General features: G+C 41.0%; 1 protein-coding gene across 11 annotated transcripts in view; it reads right to left on the bottom strand.

The window, feature by feature from the left end:
- The window catches only part of ARID1B (AT-rich interaction domain 1B), a 336590-nt gene that overhangs the window by 248983 nt on the left and 67242 nt on the right, over window positions 1-20365 (bottom strand). For all 11 annotated transcript variants that reach the window (XM_080389084.1, XM_080389087.1, XM_080389081.1 and 8 more), the window contains one exon: window positions 3538-3678. In XM_080389084.1, coding sequence (XP_080245210.1) covers window positions 3538-3678 — 141 coding nt within the window. The remainder of the gene's footprint in view (window positions 1-3537; window positions 3679-20365) is intronic.

The raw sequence follows: 20365 nt of genomic DNA, 5'->3' as shown, positions 1-20365 counted from the left end.
ACCACGAACCACTTCAATACTATTAGAGTGATCGTCTCTTGCTTCATGATCCAACTGCACTCTCCAGGAAAAGTACTTGTAGTCTAAAGTTTTCCCACAATGCTGGCTAGCCAGCATCAGGCAAAAACATCTTCAGAAGCCAGCTTCTCTTCTTGAGGCCAACATCCTTAAACAGTTGGCTTTATGTATTCCTCAAAGTTGTGACCATTCAAAACCAGGACTGTGCACCAATGTAGAGTGTAAAAAGCGACATCAATATAAAAAGGCAAGAAAGTGTTTAATGAAGAATACAGAAAATGTGGAGGAAATTGATTTCCAAGATGGAAAGGAAGAGCAATACTATGGATGACAGATTGTGTAACTGAAACTACCTTACTTTTCTAATTAACAGGATTATATAAAGAGGATGTATTGATATTTTTAAGAGCAGAAATAAGAAAGATATGCCAACCAGTGCAACAGATATTATATGATTTCATGGTTTATTTTAAAGTTCTGTTTAGAATATAAAGCAGTACTAAAATCACAGAATCACACAGGTTTGAAGAGACCTTCAGAGAAAGGTTATGCTGTCAAACCTCTAGTGCAAAGAAAGTCTAACAACAACAGGGTGTTCGGGGGCCCTGTTTAGTTGAGTTCTGAGTATCTCCAAGGATGGAGATTCCAGTCTTTCCAGACTCATTCTTGTGTTTGAAAACCCTCATGGCAATTCTGGTTTCTTTTCTTTTAACAAGCTGCAACTTCATCTCAGTCTGTCCCCACTGCCTCTTATCTGAGCTTGGCTCTGTTCTCCCCCACATCCTCCCACCTGGTAGCCATAAAGAGCAGAAAGACCTCCCTTGGCCTTTCTCTTTGTAAGGCTGCCCAATGTATTAAATTCAGTGAACTCGGCCCTTAAAATTCCTAAAACTGTATGATTACCTACTCCCATTTCTCTCGCTAAATTTTTAATCAAGTAAATGCTAATTTTTGAATTATTTTCAAAAGATAACCAGTCTCATATAAGCAAAGGCCTGTATGCTTAAGCAGACATGATTTTCAAAATTTCTGTCTCAGCAGCAGAATCTGACGTACACTCCCAACTTTTTTGTTACCCTAGTATTAATTTTTGTATTGCCCACTGGTTACCACTTGATGGTAACTCTACTATGCATCATCAGCAGAGAAAGAACACTGTCGCTGAAGTATCAAAAGTACAGACTTCAACTTCTTGTGTTATGAATTCATTTTCTAGATTAACAGTTCCTGAAGAATGGGAAAGAACCCAGTAGTGAGGTTTTACAGAGAAACATTAGAGAGGAGATATTCACTTGATGACCCTTCTTGAGACAGGGGGAAGAGCAGCCATGGAACCAACCTGGAGATGAGATGGGGAAAAGAGAAGGAGCAAGTCCCACGGTGTTAAGGGCTGATTGTTATTTATATTTAGTACTCCCATCTACACACAAGTACTCCAGGAAAAGTCTATATAATACAGAACCTGGGATCAGAGTTCAAAACTTAAGAGGCTGACCACTACTGAAGAACAGGATAACCAACCCATCACCCATAAACCACAAAGAATTTCAGGTGCGATTCTCACACTGAGGATTACCACCTGCAAGGCTGTGTTGGTGAGGACCTTATGTATCATCAGAATTTGCAGATTCAGGCAAAAATGCCTACTGACCTTGAGATGCCTGTATCGCCCCTAGAGCCTGGATTTAGACACACCTTCCATGTATCCTCAAAGAAGAAATTTGGCTACATAGAGGCTGGTATCTTCTGCTTCTGAATCCGTCCCTGCCTTTCTCTTCATCCTAGTTCTCTGAAGTCCATAATATATGGAAGGCTTTACTCTCATTTTGTCTTCATCCTCTTCTATCATACCCCTCAACTCATTGCACAAACCTTCGCTTTACTGGCTATGATAGAAATGATGTAATTGGAACATGTATCAACAGATAAATCAGTATCTTGTTATTTCCCAAGTCCTGTATAGTTGGTATGTTTTCTATATTTTTAAACTAAAATAATCAATCCATTCAACTGACAGTATTTAAAATACGATGAGGTGCCCAAGGCAGCAAAATAACACTTCAGTTTCACAAACTGTGATATGTAGGCATTGGAGCAACTGTGTTTCTTCTGTCTTATAGGCTGCATTACTAGGACTTTTATCTGCTAAGGCTTACCAAGATGCTTATGAGCAGTATTTTCAAGTCACAGAGAAATCAAACATTTAATGCCAAAGTAAAAAAGGAGAAAATTAAATTTAAAGACACAACTGCAATCTTTAAAGTTGCAGTTACATATAATCCAAAAGATGGAAAGTGGTGACATTTACAAGAATATCATAGATACAATTAAGAAGTCTATTTCATAAACCATCCAGCATTTTAATGAAAAAAGTTAATTCTCAATGGAATTTTAAAATGTAGATGAAGAAAAATTAACATGTAATTACACCATGAAATTATCATAGCTTTATTTTAAAAATCAAAGGAGGGAAGCCTCCTGTATCACTGCTACTTACAACATCTTTTGTTAGTTTATTTTACACACTATTTTTATTTCAAGCTAAGATTTCAACATTGCACCAGCATTATCCCAAAATGTTAATCAACCATGCCTGACAGAATTCCCCAGTGATCTGCAGCAAGTGCTGATGCTTCCACTAATACCCAATCTTGAGCAACTCACTTTTGTTAGATTTCCCAGGATGGCGGGTATGCTTTAGTTTCGTCCTTCCATTTCCAGATCACCTCTCTGTGATTAACAGTGTTGAGACGGCACACAGAACTGAGCCTACAAGTTCAGCTGCATCAGCTATGCACTTCCATTTTGTTCGGTATCTAAAAACTGGGTGTTTCTCAAGCCCTAGGAAGCAGATCCATACCCTATAGCTTCTGATCTTAGTTAAAAACAGAATCACTTTAAACGAATTTTAATGGCTAACATATAAAGCATAATTCAAGAAAGAACAGCAATGGATATTGAATTATGCAGTTTCGCTAACTGGATATGCAAACTAACAACATTCAAATTAATAGCTGTAATATCAATTTAAAATATCTCTTAAGAAGCTCCCTTGACAAAGCAGCTTCAAAATACCTTTAACTCATCTACTCTCGAATGAAGTAACACAAAAAACAAAACAGTAACGAACATGTTAGATGCAGGAGCTCTCAACCACCTCTGTCTCGTGAGCGGAAAACAAAACAAAACGGAAGGAAGGAAAACCTCCAGCCTCCACTGACATCTGATCAAGAAACTGTTACTTCTTTTCAAAAGCAGAATTAATAGTTGCTGGGGTATATACACTGGCTTTATTCAAAACAGCTGATACAAAGTAAAGCCTGAAAGTGCGTGCAGATGTATTTGTGCGCATATCCCCGAAGATTTTTCAAAGGATGTTGTCTGATTCCAAGTTTGTTTAATTTTGTTTTTAACACTGTTACCTTGAAAAGGGGTTGGGTGGGTTTTGTTCATTTCACACAGATCTTTTTTATACCTTCAGCTGCAGGGCGACTGTTAGTAGTGGAGGACGGTGCTTACCTGCTGAGCCTGGTATCTCTGCTGGGCCTGTGACAGATATTGTGCCTGGGGTGGCAGATGCTGTGGCTGCTGGTTGTAGTATGGCTGCTGGCTCTGCTGGCAGTAGCCACTTACACCTTGCTGACCATACTGAGGCGGTATCTGTTGGAAGAGGCAAGCAAAGGAAATGCATGAGTTGAGGCAGGAGGACATGTGATCAAACTACATCACATCTGTATGGCAACCTGATCAGAAGTGATACCCTCAGCTATACACCTGACCCAGCAGTTCTACTCTTTTACTCAGCAGTTAATGCAAGCCCTTAGATCCTCTTGCCAGAGCGGGAGGAGTAAGCCCGAATGCACAGTTACTGTTTTCAGGAAGAGCTTCTAAGGAAAATGCTATGCTTCTGAACATCACGAACCCATAATGCCCACCCTTAAAATACAGAAGCAGTTATTTTAAATGTTTGCTCTCCATGGGGACACTACTGAGGCAAATCGACAGAGGAATCATTCTGATGCACTGACCCAGAAGCAGAATTGTGGGAAGAAGGCATAACGCTAAAATAGACACTGAAAGAGAAATGCCTTTTTTCTTTTTCAGCAATAAAGTACTTATTTTTGTAAAATATTTTGCCCACAACCCTCACGTTTTTAGCATTTATGTGTTTAAGCCTCAAACAAAAAACTTAGGGTCTGGCATGTTTTTTGGTTTTGTCTAATTTAATCTCTCAGTCTCCTCCTCCCTACTAAGATTTAGCTTTTATAAAAAATAAAAGCAAAACAAGTGCAACACAAAATAACCTGTTCCAGGTCCTATTAACAGACAAATCAGCACATGTATCATGCACCGAGAACCCCCCACACATGGAGAATTTAAGTTATAACCAAAAGTCAATTACGTCAGAGGAATTTTCTGCATCAGTTTTATATGTAAGCCTTGAATCAACACACACTGACATTTTCTTGAAGTATTTGAAGGAGTACACTTTTAACAAGCTCCTGATATTGTGTCTATATTGCCCGGATTTTAGGTACCCTTGCTTCTTTTCCTGAAACACTGGTATTTAGTACCATTTCAGGTGAATGACAGATGCAGCACAGGACTTCTCCCTTCTAGAACGGACCTCCTGTTGGTCCTGCGCATCCCCTGCCCTAAGCAAATGTCTCAGATACCCGACCACATCTGAAATGCTTTTATCTCTGAACCATTCCCAATGAGTTTCTGATATACCGATAAATCTGTTTACTCAACATGTAAACACATACCTGTTTCTACCTAAAGTTAACTTCCTACATTCATTCAACAATACAGTAATATTTGCTAGGCAATAATAATAATAATACAGAGTCAAATTTAAACACCTGCTTAGGCTGTTTTTACTACCACAACTTGATCTGTTCCTATTACTTTTGCCAGAAACCGATCATCCTACTTCCTGCTACCTGCTAAGGTCAGCGCTGTAACCGCAGTGCTGTGCTTGCTCTCTTTCACTTGTGCTTCCACTTCCTTCCCCATCATTTCACAGGCAGTTAGAGGTTTCTGTGACCAAAACAAGCCTTCCCAACAAATACCCTCTCCCCGCTGATGCATAAATGAGGCAGTTATAATGCAAACTAAAAAGGGTGTGTTGGAATATCATCAGGCAAACAGACAGCTGGAGTCTGCGATCTGACAGAAGACCACATGGTGATTTGCCCATCAGCTGCAAAGGTTGCAAAGCCTGGACTGCTTCCTAGGAAATGCTGAGGAGAAACCTATGTTGTGGTCCATCTGGGTCCCAGTAACACTAGGAAGAAACAGGGAAGGAAATCCTGACAGCAAAATAGGGGCTTCTGGAAAGAAGAGAAAGAGGATTTGAATGCCTAGTCAACAGGATGTGACAAAACAAGAGATCCGATTCACGTGGAACTGGAGTATTTCTAGAACAAAGATACTTGTACAGGACGGCTGGAGCTCACTTGAACATAGGAAACAGGTTGCTCGTACCTAAGGATCGAGAAAGTGGGGGGGGGGGGGGGGCGGGGCTGGGGGAGGAGGCAATCAGAACACATGGTTCAAGTGTGAGGCATTGCTACGACAAATGAAGACACGGAGATTCTGGGTCATCAAGTGAAGATGCCAAGAAGAATCAAAGAATAAGAACAGATACAGACAACTGCAGTGTAAACAGGGTTGCAAGAAGAAAATCCAGCAATACATTGCCTTCTACACAAAGCAGGGGAGAAGAAGAAACACTGGATCACTGCAACATCAAGCCTCAAACAAAAGCACTAGCAGCAGTCACATCAGAAATCTGATAGAAGGGAGACAATTAGCATGTCTCTGTTTGGCATCATGCTAGGATACAAATACACAGGGATGACAGCCAGTGACAAAGTAACATTATATGCTACACAGAGTTTAGAATCAAATCAAATGAAAACTCCACCTCACCAAGCAGCAGAGGTCTGGAGCTTGGTTGGATCAGGAAGAGTGAGTGCTGGGACCACCAGGCATGGGCAGCCTATGGTAACACTGACAGCAAGACGCTTGAGATCAGCAAAGGCACGGTGCAAGACCGTATAGAGGCACATTTCGATTCCTCCCAGTAGACTGAGCAAGCAGACGACAAAGCAGAAGCAAAATATCAGGTAACTGCAAAGCTGCTCCATGATGCTGCTGGTTAGGGAACCTGCACGAGGAGCCACTGCTTTTGGCTCAGTCCTGAGCAGCACGAATCATCTATTTCTACCTACATCCTACAGCTACAGCACCACTACGCATCAGTGACCACTGTTGTGCTTAACTTCAAAAAGTGTAACTACATAGAAAGGAGAAAGCTTGTTAAAAGGAAGCTCTAACAGCTATGAGAAACAAAATCAGACTGGCAGCATCAAAGCTGTTCAGCAACAACTACATGGAAAGCACTGAACCAATATTCACCAGCAATTCAGAAAGACTTTAGATGAGCAAAGGGACATTAGTACAGCTCATGGCAGGTTTCTAGAAGCAAAAAGGCACCCTTCAGTAAGCCAACACCAAGTCCAAATGAGGAAAACGGAAAAGAATGTACACTCTGGCACTTTGTAATAAGGCAGGCCAGAAAGAACTGGAGGAACAGCTAGGAAAGGGAATCAAATGAGTAATGAATCATTTCTTCAAACAAGTCAGGAGCAGGAGGTCTGCCAGAGAGTCTGAGGTGCCAAGTGATGATCAAGGTATAAAAGGAGAAACAGGGCCATCACACAGAAGCTTAACAAATTTTTTGCACTACCGTGTACTGTGAAAAAAACTCTTGGGAGGCTCCCATGCTGGACAAGTCCTTCTTTGTGAGGGACTCAATGAATGCATCTGAATCTGATGGGACTATTCATGGAACAAACTGACAAATGGAACGGTAAAGAAACGCTCAAGAACATACAGTATCGGCCCAGACGTCTAAACAAATCCAAGAATGAAAGATTAATTACTAATGATGGTATACTTGGAGCTGCTTTGGTAGGTGAGAATTGAAGTATGGCTCCTCTTTATTTATTTTTTTATTAAGGGGGAGGGGCGGGACTGATGACTGTTCTGGATAAATCAGGACAGGTAAGAATGAAAATCAGAATTAGGAAACATCAACACAGCTTTTGCAAAGGAAAATCCCTCAGTACAGACTTCTTGTACTTCCTAGGAAGGGTCAAACACAAAGATTCAGAGAAATGCAACAAGAATGATCAAAGGTATACAACAGTTTCAATACAGAGAAGCTACAACCCTCTGAGTATGGAAAAGACACCATAAAGTAAGAATATGATAAAAATCTACAAAACCATCTTGTCCAACACAAATGGTAGAAGCGAACTTCAAAGCAAGAGATAACCAGGTTCTCCAGTCACAGAGGTAGCAGATGTTTGAAACCTCTTTCCCAAATGATGTTTTGAAAGCTGAAAGTGTATGTGGGCTCAAGCAAAGCCTGGACAAGTTCACAAAACACAAATCCTCTGAGGGTTACCAAATACACAGAGCCACATATGGCTCAGGAAGTCCCTGAAATGAAAATAGCTGGAAGCTTGGAGAGTACTGGGGGAAGTATCACATGCTCGCTTTGTTCTGACTCTTCTCTAGGCACCCAATTAAAGCCTCCACTGTAGGCAGGATACAGGGCTACATGAACCCTTGAAGTGACCCAATACAGCCATGCCTGTTGTTCAAACCACCTCTTTGCAACAGTATTTTGTCTTGTGAGAAAGCAATGAAAATCTGGTGTGCAAAGTACTAAGTAACAAATGTAAGGAACCTGGAGAACCAGTAACACCTTGATTACCATAAGCTAGCAGACTGCTCCAATTCCTTAAATGTTTTCCCTAGCCATCTGCTTCCAGGCACTGGTGCAAAAAAGGGTACCGGGCTCTTTCTTTTGACTTTATGCATCAGTTACTATTGTTGGCATTTTCATCCATATTCTCCCAATCCAAACTGTTTTTAAAAAAGGAAAACCCAAAATGCAACAACAGTCCTAATGCTACATGTACTTTCAGATGCTATACTCTTCAGTGCAGAAACCCATCACCACTGCCTTAGCAGAACATTCAATATAATTTCTGTGGCTATTTAAATAAATAACAAACAACATGCAAATTAATCCTCCTGCTTTAGTGATGGAGATCACAAGATACCGCTTATGGACAAATGTTTATTAAACAGCATATAAAAAAGCTTAATTAAAATCTCCCCAGAACAAAACAAATCTGAAGCCAATTACTTACAATGCTTGGAGTGAATGACCTCCTCCTCCGTAAGGTAAACCCTCCCTTCCTTTCTCCTTTACACCCACATTCTTTGTGGCCACACAACACAGGAGATGAGAACTTGGGGAACTTCAGCATGCTTGTGGTAATGCACACATTCTTGGGACAGTTCAAAAGAGAACAGACCCAAGTTTGAATCTATTTCTAGGGCAAGCACAGAAACTGTAATAATTACTTTGCCTCTTATCTGACTTGCACGGTACAAATAGCATTATTTTAGAAGTATGACTGACCATCAGTGGTTAAACCACTCTGAACACAAACAAAGACAAGATGAGAATAAAAGAGGAACAAAATTGGCAGCCAGAATGAAAAGGTGGAAGAAATCCAATTAAACCTATAACTTAGCCCATTATCTTTAATTCTTGCTTGAACAAGGGGTCTTGCGGCAGACATTCCTTGTCCAAGTAATACCTTGATAGTAATGGAAGTTTTAAGCAATTTTTGCATGCATAATCCATAGCTGATGTCAAAGGAGAAGGATCATTAGACAGCATTACAGTAATTATAATAATTTTTAAAATTAAAATGTAACAGAATTAGTGTGTTAGCATAGGTACACTAATAATACCAGCAAGATGTACCTACTGCTCTTTTAAACCATCCTAATGGCTGGATCCAGACAATAATGGAAGAAACTTTTATGTGTTCCTTATCAGAAAAAGCTCTGCCAAGTCACCCTGGGACCCACCTGAATATGTCAGTCACCGTGACATGCTCACCACCCGGAAAGTGTCCTGGCAACGCTGACCACTGCTTCTCCCCGCAGCCTATCTGGTGCCCAAAAAGTAAGTAGGCCCTGGCTAATGTCAGTAGCAGGCAGTAACACAGTTCAGAAGCCTTTGACCACACTGTCACGATATAAAAACCTGGGGCAAAAGGGTGTTTCTGGCCTGATTAGCATTAAGCTCCAGCCACAGAGAGAAGAAAAGCTGAACCCCAGAGGCAGGGGTGGCCGTCAGAAGGAGCAGTGACACTACCTGATTCAATGGCTTGCTGCTTCATTGAGAAACAGTAAAACAGACCTGAATATTGTGAAACAAGTACCATCTTCAGAAACTTAATCATCGCTAATGTTCCTCTTTCCTAGCAACTATAACACGGTAATTACATAGAAATCAGAATACAAAATATATAGTGAGTGGGATCCCCACAAAGAAAAATAAAAACAACACTTGGTACTTCATGTCAGGAGTAAAATAGCACTTTCATTAACAAAACATTATAGCCAAATTTAATTCTAATTCTTTTAATTCTACAGTGGTCACTTCAGTAATAACTACAAAGAAAGCTGTCACACAGTTACCATCAAACCTTCAAATAAAACTCTCGTGATTTTCTGAAACATCTACTGCTTTGGTCTTCGATTTCCAAAGCCAGACCTCTGCTAAAACTTAAGTATTTTCCCCCCAAACACTCAGACCGTGCATTTCACCATACTTTTAAATACAAAGTTATAAAGGAAAACTAACCCTCTGACTTTCATGTCCTTATAAAAAAAACGTGGTTTCTATCTAGAACTTTCGAGTTCATGTAAGCCCAGGTCTTCATCTGTATGTTTAGCTGGATGAGAGAAAGAAGAAAAATGTAATATGCTTATACAGCATAGGGGAAACCTCTGGCACACATTCAGTGGAAGATTCTATCCTGGTTAGTGCAGTTTGGTCTCTTGGCTCAAATGACCATGTCCAACCCCACCATGCTTGTGCACACACAGTCTTAACGAAGGCTACAAGTCCTTCTCACTGAATGAGAAAAAAAATTCTAAAAGGAAACCAAGTTAAAAGCTGGGTGTTAACGTCAAGGCTATTAATCAGAAATCTTGATGCTAAGGCATTTTATTTATACATCCTATAAATTCTGTTACTTAGCACTTAGCTTTGACCTTTTGACAAGACATTGGTTACAATGTTCACCTATGTTACTGTCTTTCCTAGACTGCTTGCCTTTACACTGAAGTATGAAGTTTAAAATCTTATTAAGAGGCTTTAAAATATTAACACCGGGCCTGATACCAGTCCACCCTGCGACCCAGAGCAAGGAAGCAAGAGGATAAAAAGCATGCTTCTGTGTCACAGCACAATAATTCCCATTCCAGAACTTGCAAGGTAGCGGATTTTGCAGAGTCATTAAATGTATGTCTATGTTGAAGACTGCAGTGCAGTACACGGATCTGCAAACTAGCTCAGATACTGGAAGGAGCCTACACCAAAAGCTGTGCTAGGCTTATTTGCCCTGCTCTATAAAAGGGTGAATTAGGTCAGAGGGAGATCTACGCTCTTGTAGACAGACTGCTTCTTGTACACAAGCCAGTTCATTTAAAAAGGTAGCTCAAATCTCTTTACAATACGCTGCAGTCTGCAATGCAGTCATACCCTGTACTACTGCTAATGTGCAGGACAGAAAGGACAGGACTTTGAACACATGCCTGTAGTCCCCTTTTCCTCAGAAAGTGCACAACAGCATGATTACACCAGTTGTCAGTGCAATGTATGTGGCATCAAATATGTACCTGTCATAAGGTGCTCCCTATATACTGCCTTTTACAGTAGCTTAAATCAAAGCAACATAAGTTAACCCATTATTAGTACAAGCAATTTTCCTCTCTTTCAAAGAAGAGAAACTATAAAAAAATAAAATGTAAAAAACTACTAAGATTACATGATTAAAAAACTCTCCAGACAGAAAATACAGAAGTTAAGCTTCCAAAAGCAACATTAACTGAGCCATGTTGCACATATATAGCACCTTCTCTTTCTGATTTATGTTGTCAAAGGCATTTCATAAAATATAGAGGACGTGAAATGTGGCTCAGTTAATGTGGCTGCTAGAATCTTATCATTTATGTTTTCTGACTTCTTAGCTGTGCAACCTTCACATCTTATTAACATAGTTTTTTGCATAGACTGTGCTATGGAATAGTACTTATGTTTTATGTATTGACATATTTTTGATGTACTGAGATTTTGAATAAGTTTGCTATTCTTCATGATGAGAGCCAAATAAATAAAGACTACCACCACAAAATAGTCAATCATTTATAAGGAAAAGCAATATCTCTCCTTCCAAAAAAGAACACTTTGATTCCCTTGTCAGAAATTGATGAAAACTACCTCTGCTGTAAATGCTAAAGCTATGCCAATATCGCAACCACCTCCCACTCCCACCTTCCCCTAAAAATGGCAAACAAACAAAAATAACAAATTTGCATGTTTTAGATGAGCTAAAATTAGTTTCAAGGGAGAGGTAAACATCTGAGTCTAGAAACAACAGGAAGAAATTTTTCCTACACAAGAGCCTGATAGTACTGATTTGTACAGTGCATTACAGTTTGAACTAATGCAAATTTGGTCCTTTCTGACAATTTAGGGATAAAAATATAATAATCTCTAGTAAGAGATTTCCACATTGTTATATCCATCCCCTCAGACTGACACCACAGAGAAGACTGAAAATTTGCAACAGGATTTTTTTTCAGAAGTTATTTTAATATATTGTATTAAAAATAGAGAAATCATAGTGCCTATATATATACACACACTTAAATGATGACTCAGATATCTATTCTTACACTCTGCCTTCCTTCCTTTTTTTAAGTGATCAAAACCATCTGATCATGTAATCTGCTTAAGTAATAGATTTCCATTCTACAAACCAACATAAGAAAAAGCACATCAGAACTGCCACAACCAACGTGAGCTTCACCTGGTCCCTATGGTGTCACCAGTGGCTGATGCTTCAGTAAAAAGCATGCAGGAAACCTCCCTCACTGCACTAATAGTATGAAGCTCACCTACAAAATGCCAGCTGTTAAAGAAAAATGCAAAAGCCTGTATTTCACCTGATTTTTAATCACGTAACATTTATCACAGGGCACGTGTGCCTCTATGAATGGACTACACTACAGTCTTTGGTACCCAAATCCTGTATTTAACATTTATTCTCCAAGAAATTGGCAACAGTTTTGACCACTGTTTCTTAAATGGTAGTTAAAATAACATATGGTTAAGAAAATACAGATTTTCTTCATTTTTCTACATTTTTCTTCAGTCAAGTTTTACAGTGCCACTCAAGTCTCCTAAAGCAGGGAACACAAATGAGAGTTACAGGTTGAGTCTGACTAGCTGGTAATCTAACAGCACAAGTAATCCTCTATTTTTATGCATTTATACACATAGAGACTCCCAGCACTTTACTGGAACTGAAAAACCCCTCTGTAAAATGGCTTTCACTCTACATTTCTTCTGGCACACAATCTTGGTAGCCAAAAGAAATGCAAACATTAGTCTTTAATTGCAGTAATGAGAAAAGGCAGAAAGCACACACACCCTGTTTACCATCGCTCCCCCAACATCTTGCACACCCGTGAGTTTTCCTTCTTTCTTCCAGTCTCTTTCAAGAGAGAAGGGTACTTTTTAATTCATTCATGTGCTCCTCCAAAGGTATCAATCTTGATGAATACTGTCTTTACCATTCCTAAGTTCAACGGCTTTCAGCGCTAAATCATTTGAGATCGTTCAGAGCCCTTCACTGTACCTCTTAAAAACTGCAAGAGAAGAATATAAAATATCTTCCACAGGGAGCAATGCTGGGTACTCTTCAGTAGGCCATGCCTTTCTCCTCCTCCCACCCAAACTTGTTCAGTTCCACCAGACTGCTGGGCTTCATCGACCTTCACAGCACACACCCTCTTCCCTTGACAGCTGTTTTTCTTCTCCTTTAATCCTATCCTGCACCTAAGGAGGAACAACCCCAGGCACCAATACAGAGTTGAGGCCACCCAGCTGGAAAGCAGCTTGGCAGAAAGGTATTAGGGGTCCTGGTGGACATCAAGTTGAACATTAGCCAGCAATGTGCCCTTCCCACAAAGAGGGCTAATGGTATCCCAAGCTGCATTAAATAAAGTATTGCCAGCAGGTCAAGGTAGGTGCTTCTGCTCAGCACTGGTGAGACCATACCTGGAGTACTGTGTCCAGTTCTGGACTCCCCAGTACAAGAGAGACATGGACATACTGGAGAAATTTCAATGAAGGGCCACAAAGACAATTATGGAGTTCGTGCACCTTACATGTGAGGAAAGCCTGAGCGAGCTGGGACTGTTCAGTCTGGAGAAGGGAAGACTTGGGGATCTTATCAATGTACATAAATATCTGAAGGGAGGCTGCAAAGAGGACAAAGCCACGCTCTTTTCAGTGGTGCCCAGTGACAGGACAAGAGGCAATGGACAGGAGGTTCCCTCTGAGCATCAGAAACCAAATTTTCACTGTGAGGGTGACCAAGCACTGGAACAGGTTGTCCAGAGAGGTTGTAGTTTCCTTCCTTGGAGATACACCAAAGCCATCTAGATACACTCCTGAGCAGTCAGATCTAGCTGGCCTTGCTTGACCAAGGGATTTGGACCAGATGACCTCCAGAGGTCCCTTCCAACCACAATCACTCCGTGATTTAATAATGTGGAGCTGCTCTAACCATACAATTGTCAGAGAGAAAATTGTGCCTGACAAATGTGGTGGCCTTCTACAATGGGGTTACAGTGTTGGTGGATGAGGGAAGAGCAACTGATGTCATCTAACTGGACTTGTGCAAAGTACTTGACACTCTTCTGCACAACGCCCCTGCCTCTAAACTGAGAGACATGGATTTGATGGATGGGCTGCTCAGTGGATAAGGAATTAGCTGGATGGTCACAATCAAAAAGGTGCCGTCAAAAGCTTGATGTCCAACTGGAGATCTGTGATGAGTGGTGTTCCTCAGGGGTTGGTACTGGGACTGGTGCTGTTTGACATCTTTGTTATTGACACGGACAGTGGCACAGAGTTCACCCTCAGCGAGTTTGCCAACGACACCAGGCTGCGTGGTATGGTTGACATGCTGGAGGGCAGGGATGCCATCCAGAGGGACCTTGGCAGGCTTGAGAGGTGGGCCCGTGCAAACCTCATGAAGTTCAACAAGGCCAAGGGCAAGGCCATGCACGTGGGTCAGGGCAATCCCAAGCACAAATACAGGCTGGGCAGAGAACAGATTGAGAGCAGCCATGAGGAGAAGGACTAGGGGGTGTTGGTGGACAAGAAGCTCAACATGACCCAGCAATGTACGCTTGCAGCCCAGAGAGCCAACCATATCCTAAGCTGCATCAAAAGAAGCATGACCAGGAGGCTGAGGGGAGGTGATTCTCCCCCTCTACTTCGCTCTCATGAGACCCCACCTGGAGTACTGCATCCAGCTCTGGAGCCCCCAACATAAGAAGGACATGGTTCTGTTGGAGCAAGTCCAGAAGAGAACCATGAAGATGATCAGAGGGCTGGAGCACCTCTGCTATGAAGACAGGCTGAGAGAGTTGGGGTTGTTCAGCCTGAAGAATAGAAGGCTCCAGGGAGACCCTACAGCAGCCTTCCAGTGCCCAAAGGGGGCCTACAAGTAAGCTGGAGAGCGACTTTTTACAAGGGCATGTAGTGACAGGACAACAGGTAATGGCTTTAAACTGAAAGAGAGCAGATTTAGATTAGAAGAAATTCTTTACTATGAGGATGGCGAGGTGCTGGAACAGGTTGCCCAGAGCAGTTGTGGATGCCCCATCCCTGGAAGTGTTCAGGGCCAGGTTGGATGGGGCCTTGAGCAACCTGGTCTAGCAGAAGGTGTCCCTGTCCATGGAAGGGAGGATGGAGCTAGACGATCTTAAACATCCCTTCCAACCCAAACCATTCTATGATTCTATAATTGAGCATCTTAGCAGAAAGTTAACAGCCAAGGGGCACACCCAATTTCTGGCGTTCAACTGAGAACCCCTCTGGTTTTGGCCCACACACCTTTGACAAGACCACCACTTTTGATAAACCCCCACAGCTCTACCTCCTGGGCCTGACTCTGAAACAACAGCAACCTACTGCTCTGCTACACACTGCAAGTCATCTCCAGTCCCAGTCCTTCACTTCTCTGAGGGACATCACACTTCTAACCATGAAAAACTTGCCATGCACATGCAGTGGGAAAACAGATTTATGGCTCTTCGTGTTCCCATTATGGATCTCAAGCCCCAAATAGTGTCCACAGCATAGGTCAACACACGAAAGAAAAAGGCATGACCTCCCACAGCTATCATTTAGGTTCAGCAGTTTCCATGACAAATGTAGTCATTCGTACAGTCCAAATTCTGCTAGTTTTTTCAACTACAGCAGGATCAAAATCATACTTTTATCTGGACACTAAAAATTCCCCAGACCAAGAAATCCTGAAGCAAACAGAACAACTGGCTGAACCAACTGGGTAAGAAAATTTGATTATGTCTCTACCAGTCCAGCATAATTTACTGTCTTGCAGCATAGCATTATCTGCTTAAGATCGGGATCCCATTCCTGTGGTACAGTCCCTCAACAGCAACATTCCTACCAACGTAAGCAAACACTCTGGAGTACTTATGCTTGCTTAGAAAAGTAATGAATACAAAGCAACTCCTATCCAAAAACCTTCTTCAAATTAATGCAAATGAACAGCAGAAAAAAAAAGTGGAAGGTGTAAATCTTTTCCATGCTGGCTTTCCCTTCACTTTCTCTATTGGGAACGGTTTAAAAAAAAAAAAACCAAGTCAGCCTCTTAAATAAGAGTACTTACATAATGGTCCAAACGCTACAACCTAAAACTGTAACACAGCTATGACTTCAAATATTGCTGCAAATATTTTTAAAAGAAAACTTTCAAACCCCTCCATGCAGTCACAGAGTTTAGGTATTTGATTTGTTCTATTTTTATTATTTAATTTGACCTATTACTTGGCACTGGAAAACATCAAAAGACTCCTGACAGAAACATCAAAGACATCAATCTTACAAATTCATGGCTGAAACCATATAGCACATCATAATTTCCTAAATAATTACTTTTATTATACTCAAAATAAGATGATTATTGTAAATTATTCCTCATATCAGTTTCCACAAGTAAGTCTTAGAAACATCTGCTAAATGTAAGTATCTGAATACAGATAATCCAATTCACGTAACATTATCCTCAAAATGGAACAGAAAAACAAACAAGAACCCTTATAGTCATAACATCACTTATCAAAAATGACCTGGTTTTATTAACTGAAAATAGCCCCCTTAAAACGTATGCTGAATCAACCATCAAGCTCATTTATTCATTCTGCCAACCTACTAGAATTCTTTTAATTAATATTGTAACTGATCTTAGCTCAAATACTGTGCTCCATCAGTTAATCTTTATAATACCTACTATTCTTTCAAAGCATCCAAGCATCCCCAATATACCCTTGCATGCTCCTTCCCTTTCTTGAAAGCTTAAACTCCCCTTCCCCCTCAAGTCGGGTTGTTTTGGGCTATTATCTGAACACCTATTTTGTTAAACATTCACAAAACAAATTCTTACACTCACAATAAAATGCTTCCTTCTCATTTATGGCCAGACTGAAGTAATATCTATCTGTACACAGAATTAACACACAAGTATATAATTGTAGTTTTATGCTCAAGTGCCCCAATTATGTGCTTTAAAACACTTTAAAGGATCCATCAGGAACATTCAATACCTCCAAACTGTAAAGTCTAGAGGAGTGTCTTTTGACAAAACAGCTGCATTACGGGGAAATCTTTCAGTTAAAAACAAAGAAACCAATCAATTTTGGTGCTTTTTTTATTCAAGGCACCCAGGCTAAAGAATGGTGGGACCTGTCTGGTCCAGCACATCTTGCCAGAAGTAACAGAGAAGCAGGAAACTGAATAGTTCATTTTGCTTTTGCGTAGTAAAGGTGCGCCAGGTAGCCTTTTGCTAAGCACATAAGGGGCCCAGACTTTAAGTTTGTTCAGAAGGGTGATTCAGGATGCCTGCACCGTGCAAGTGAGGACCCTACACCTTCCTCATTTCACTCCCAAGGTAAGTGCGACTCCCCATATACGCTCTTTGAATATTCAGTCCTCTGCATTCTCACTTCTCCTTACAGTCTACTGTTAAGAAGCAGGCTTTTCCAAAAAGGGCTGCAGGAGGTGACGTTCAATGTTTTTTTTCTTACCTAAATAAAGGGAAAGGAATAATGAAGGGAAATCTACATTAATCCATCTGACTTTGCACTGAAATGGATTACAAGTGCTCACATGATGCCTTACGCTTTTTCACCCGGACTGGTGATAAACTTGCAGATTCTTGTATTGGTGGCTTTTTTGGTCCCCACACCCCCCCTAACTCCAGCAGACACAGAGGAGGGTAAGGATGGAATTGTTTTTGTTGTTTCCTATGACAAACACGTATCAAGTTCTTAACAAATAAGAGGTGTGGAAATCAGGAATGGTAAAATTAGTAAGTATAACAAAAAGGTAGACACTTCATGGCATTAAAAAGCAACATGCAATGAGCTTCAGGTGAGACTCGAAGATGGTTAAATAGTGAGGTCATGTTAGCAAAGATTTTCCTCAATAAAAAAGAAAACAGACATGGTAAATTACAGTGAAAAAATGCAATGCTCTGTGCAACTCATATGAGATTTAGCATCAGGTGTCAGGTGCATGTAGCCACTGTTGACCACCAACAAAGAGATGAGAAGAGCCTGTTGAGGGGTCACAGTCCTCAAGGACAGATAACAAGTATGAGGCAGACTGAGTCAAAATAGCAGTTGCTGTTTAGTTCTCCAGAGGGGCCAGAGTGCTAAGCTCTTCCAAAGGTGATGGAAAAAGCACACGTTCTCAGGAGCGAGCCATTCAAAACTGTTCTACAGGAAACTCTACATGCAGAAATGCCCCTGAGCTCCTCCTCATCTAACCCACCGAATGAGTTCCTGCCACATAAATGTCCAGTGCCCCTCTGCATGCTGAGGGCCTGGGTAAAGAAGGGGTCTCCTGAAAAGAGGCACCACAAAAAGTAGGACTGCCTCTTCTGGAAAGACAGCAGGGCACAGTGGGAGTTGTTTACTTCTTGTATAATATTCCAGAGGCTAGAGCACCAAGACAGCTGGTCTATAGCTCCAAGCCAATTACCTGCTGCTCCACAAGTCCAACTGGCTTCTCTTTCCACCCAGCCTGTCAAGTCCTCCCATAGCTGGTCTGATTCTCTATCAAGCCATTCCACCACACCAAAACAGCAGAAAGTCAACAGAAAAGCCTTCTGCTGGCTTAGTGCACAGAAACGACTCCATGTGGTCAGATGAACCCAGAGGTGACCTAAGAGAAGCGACGCTGCAGCTGCCAGTTGGGTTGGCTCTAGCTGCTGTTGAACTGTAGAGTCTTTGTTTTTCCCTAGGCTCTCCTCATCCTGTGTATCCAAATATGTAACTCTCACTTTCCAAAAAAACACCCCATATGCAAAGTAACAACTTCCAGCTCTCCAGAAGAGAGGACATGCAGAGCCCTTTAAGACACAGGTGCTGCAAGAAAGCAGCAGCTCAAAGCAAAGTTACAAGAGGAGACTCTCTCCTTGATTTTCATGAAGGATCCTGGCTTTTTGGGTCTCCTCAAACTCAGACATGTAAATTTTGCCATAAAATTTAACCCACTTTAAGCAGGAAAGCGGTCACTGCAGCTTTCACCCAGAATGACACCGAAGAGGAAAGCAGTGATGCAGAGACGGGGACACACACACAATTCTCTCTCCCTTCCTTCCTTGCAGGAAGCAGAAACAAATAATTAATGCATTTCAGGGACATTATTTGCATGAAAGTAAGGCCATTTCGTAAAACACACAAGTGAGCAATGCCCCTTTAGATTAATTCTTGAATATTATTAGGTCAGTGATCACTTTTCTGTGTTGGTAGTTAGATATTTAAGCCTTCTATTTGGTTTGGCAAATCTGAGTACCAGTTGTACTTCACTGGCTACAGCATTGTTCAGACACGAGCTTCTAAGATTAAACTAAGCTTCTGATCTTGCAGTTGCGTAACTATTTAAAATATTTCAAACAACAGGTCAATATTTCTCAGCAGTTGTATGTACCTTCCAGAGCACTAGAGTTCACGTGTCCTGAAAAACAACAGGCAAGCTGTATTTTAATTTTAAAAGCAGACACTTCCACTACTTAGTTGACTCTGAAGTATATAAATCTGATTTTTTGGAGAGTATAAAACTAGGGAGAAAAGCTTAGGAAGCAGCACTGTCTGCTTTGGAGGGAGTACTTACCCATCTGCCCTTCTGGCCAGAGGTTTAATAGATTTCTATTTTTATAAAGGACATAAGGGGAGGGGGTGGCTCCATCAGTTTCCTACAGAAACCCAGCTGCCAAACTGGATGTGCCAAAGGGGAATTTTAGGGAATTTTAAAGAGATAACCTCTGCTGAGACTGCAATGTCAGCTTTGTAACCTCATGACTGGAACATGTGCAGTGAATGCTGGATTGAAAAAGCTGTGCTATGGGAGTTCGAAGAAAGAAAAGGAGAAAACACAAACAGCATGAACTGGGATTATTACTCTGTGATGAGAAGGGGACTGGAGCTCAGAAACACTGTTAGTTCACTATGAAAAAGATACATCTATAGAGTAAGCTCACTTTGATTTGGGTATTTACTGATAACCTGTGCGCACTTCCATCCTCTCAGACCTAACATGGTCTCTGCATTTTATGCTGATGCTGTTGTTCCATTTAGCAGTTCAGTTGCAGGGTATTTTAAACAACACACGGAGCCAAACTGACCTCTGGTTTAAATATTCAGCACAGAAGTTGGGGGGCGGGGGTCAAGCAGGGAAGAGGAATGGGAGATGAACAGGAGCTCTGCCAATTAAAAGCAAACAACAATAAAAAAATAAATAATCTGTGCTTTTTCAGTCTAGTCCTTCAGTTTCTACTCAGCTTTTATTTCATGTCAAGAGGTAAAAATAAACTAAATGCCCTAAGTTTATCAAGACTTAATTTTACAGAAAACGAAGAACTACAGCATGCACTACCATTTACTTACCAAGATCACAGTGTTTAAAGAAATTCAGTAAGCTAAGAAAGCTGCAAAACATTTGTGATTCAAAATTAAGATCAACATTCAAAACAGCCAAACAAACCGCACAAATACAACAGCCACAAATACCTTCAAAGGTCTACAAGCATATTAACAAGAAACGGAATAGCATTAAAAGTCTTACTCAGCT

Source organism: Falco punctatus (assembly GCF_963210335.1).
Source record: "Falco punctatus genome assembly, chromosome: 5".
Lineage (NCBI taxonomy): Eukaryota > Metazoa > Chordata > Aves > Falconiformes > Falconidae > Falco > Falco punctatus.
Note: the sequence above shows the minus strand (reverse complement) of the source record. Positions and strands in the feature narration are given on the sequence as shown.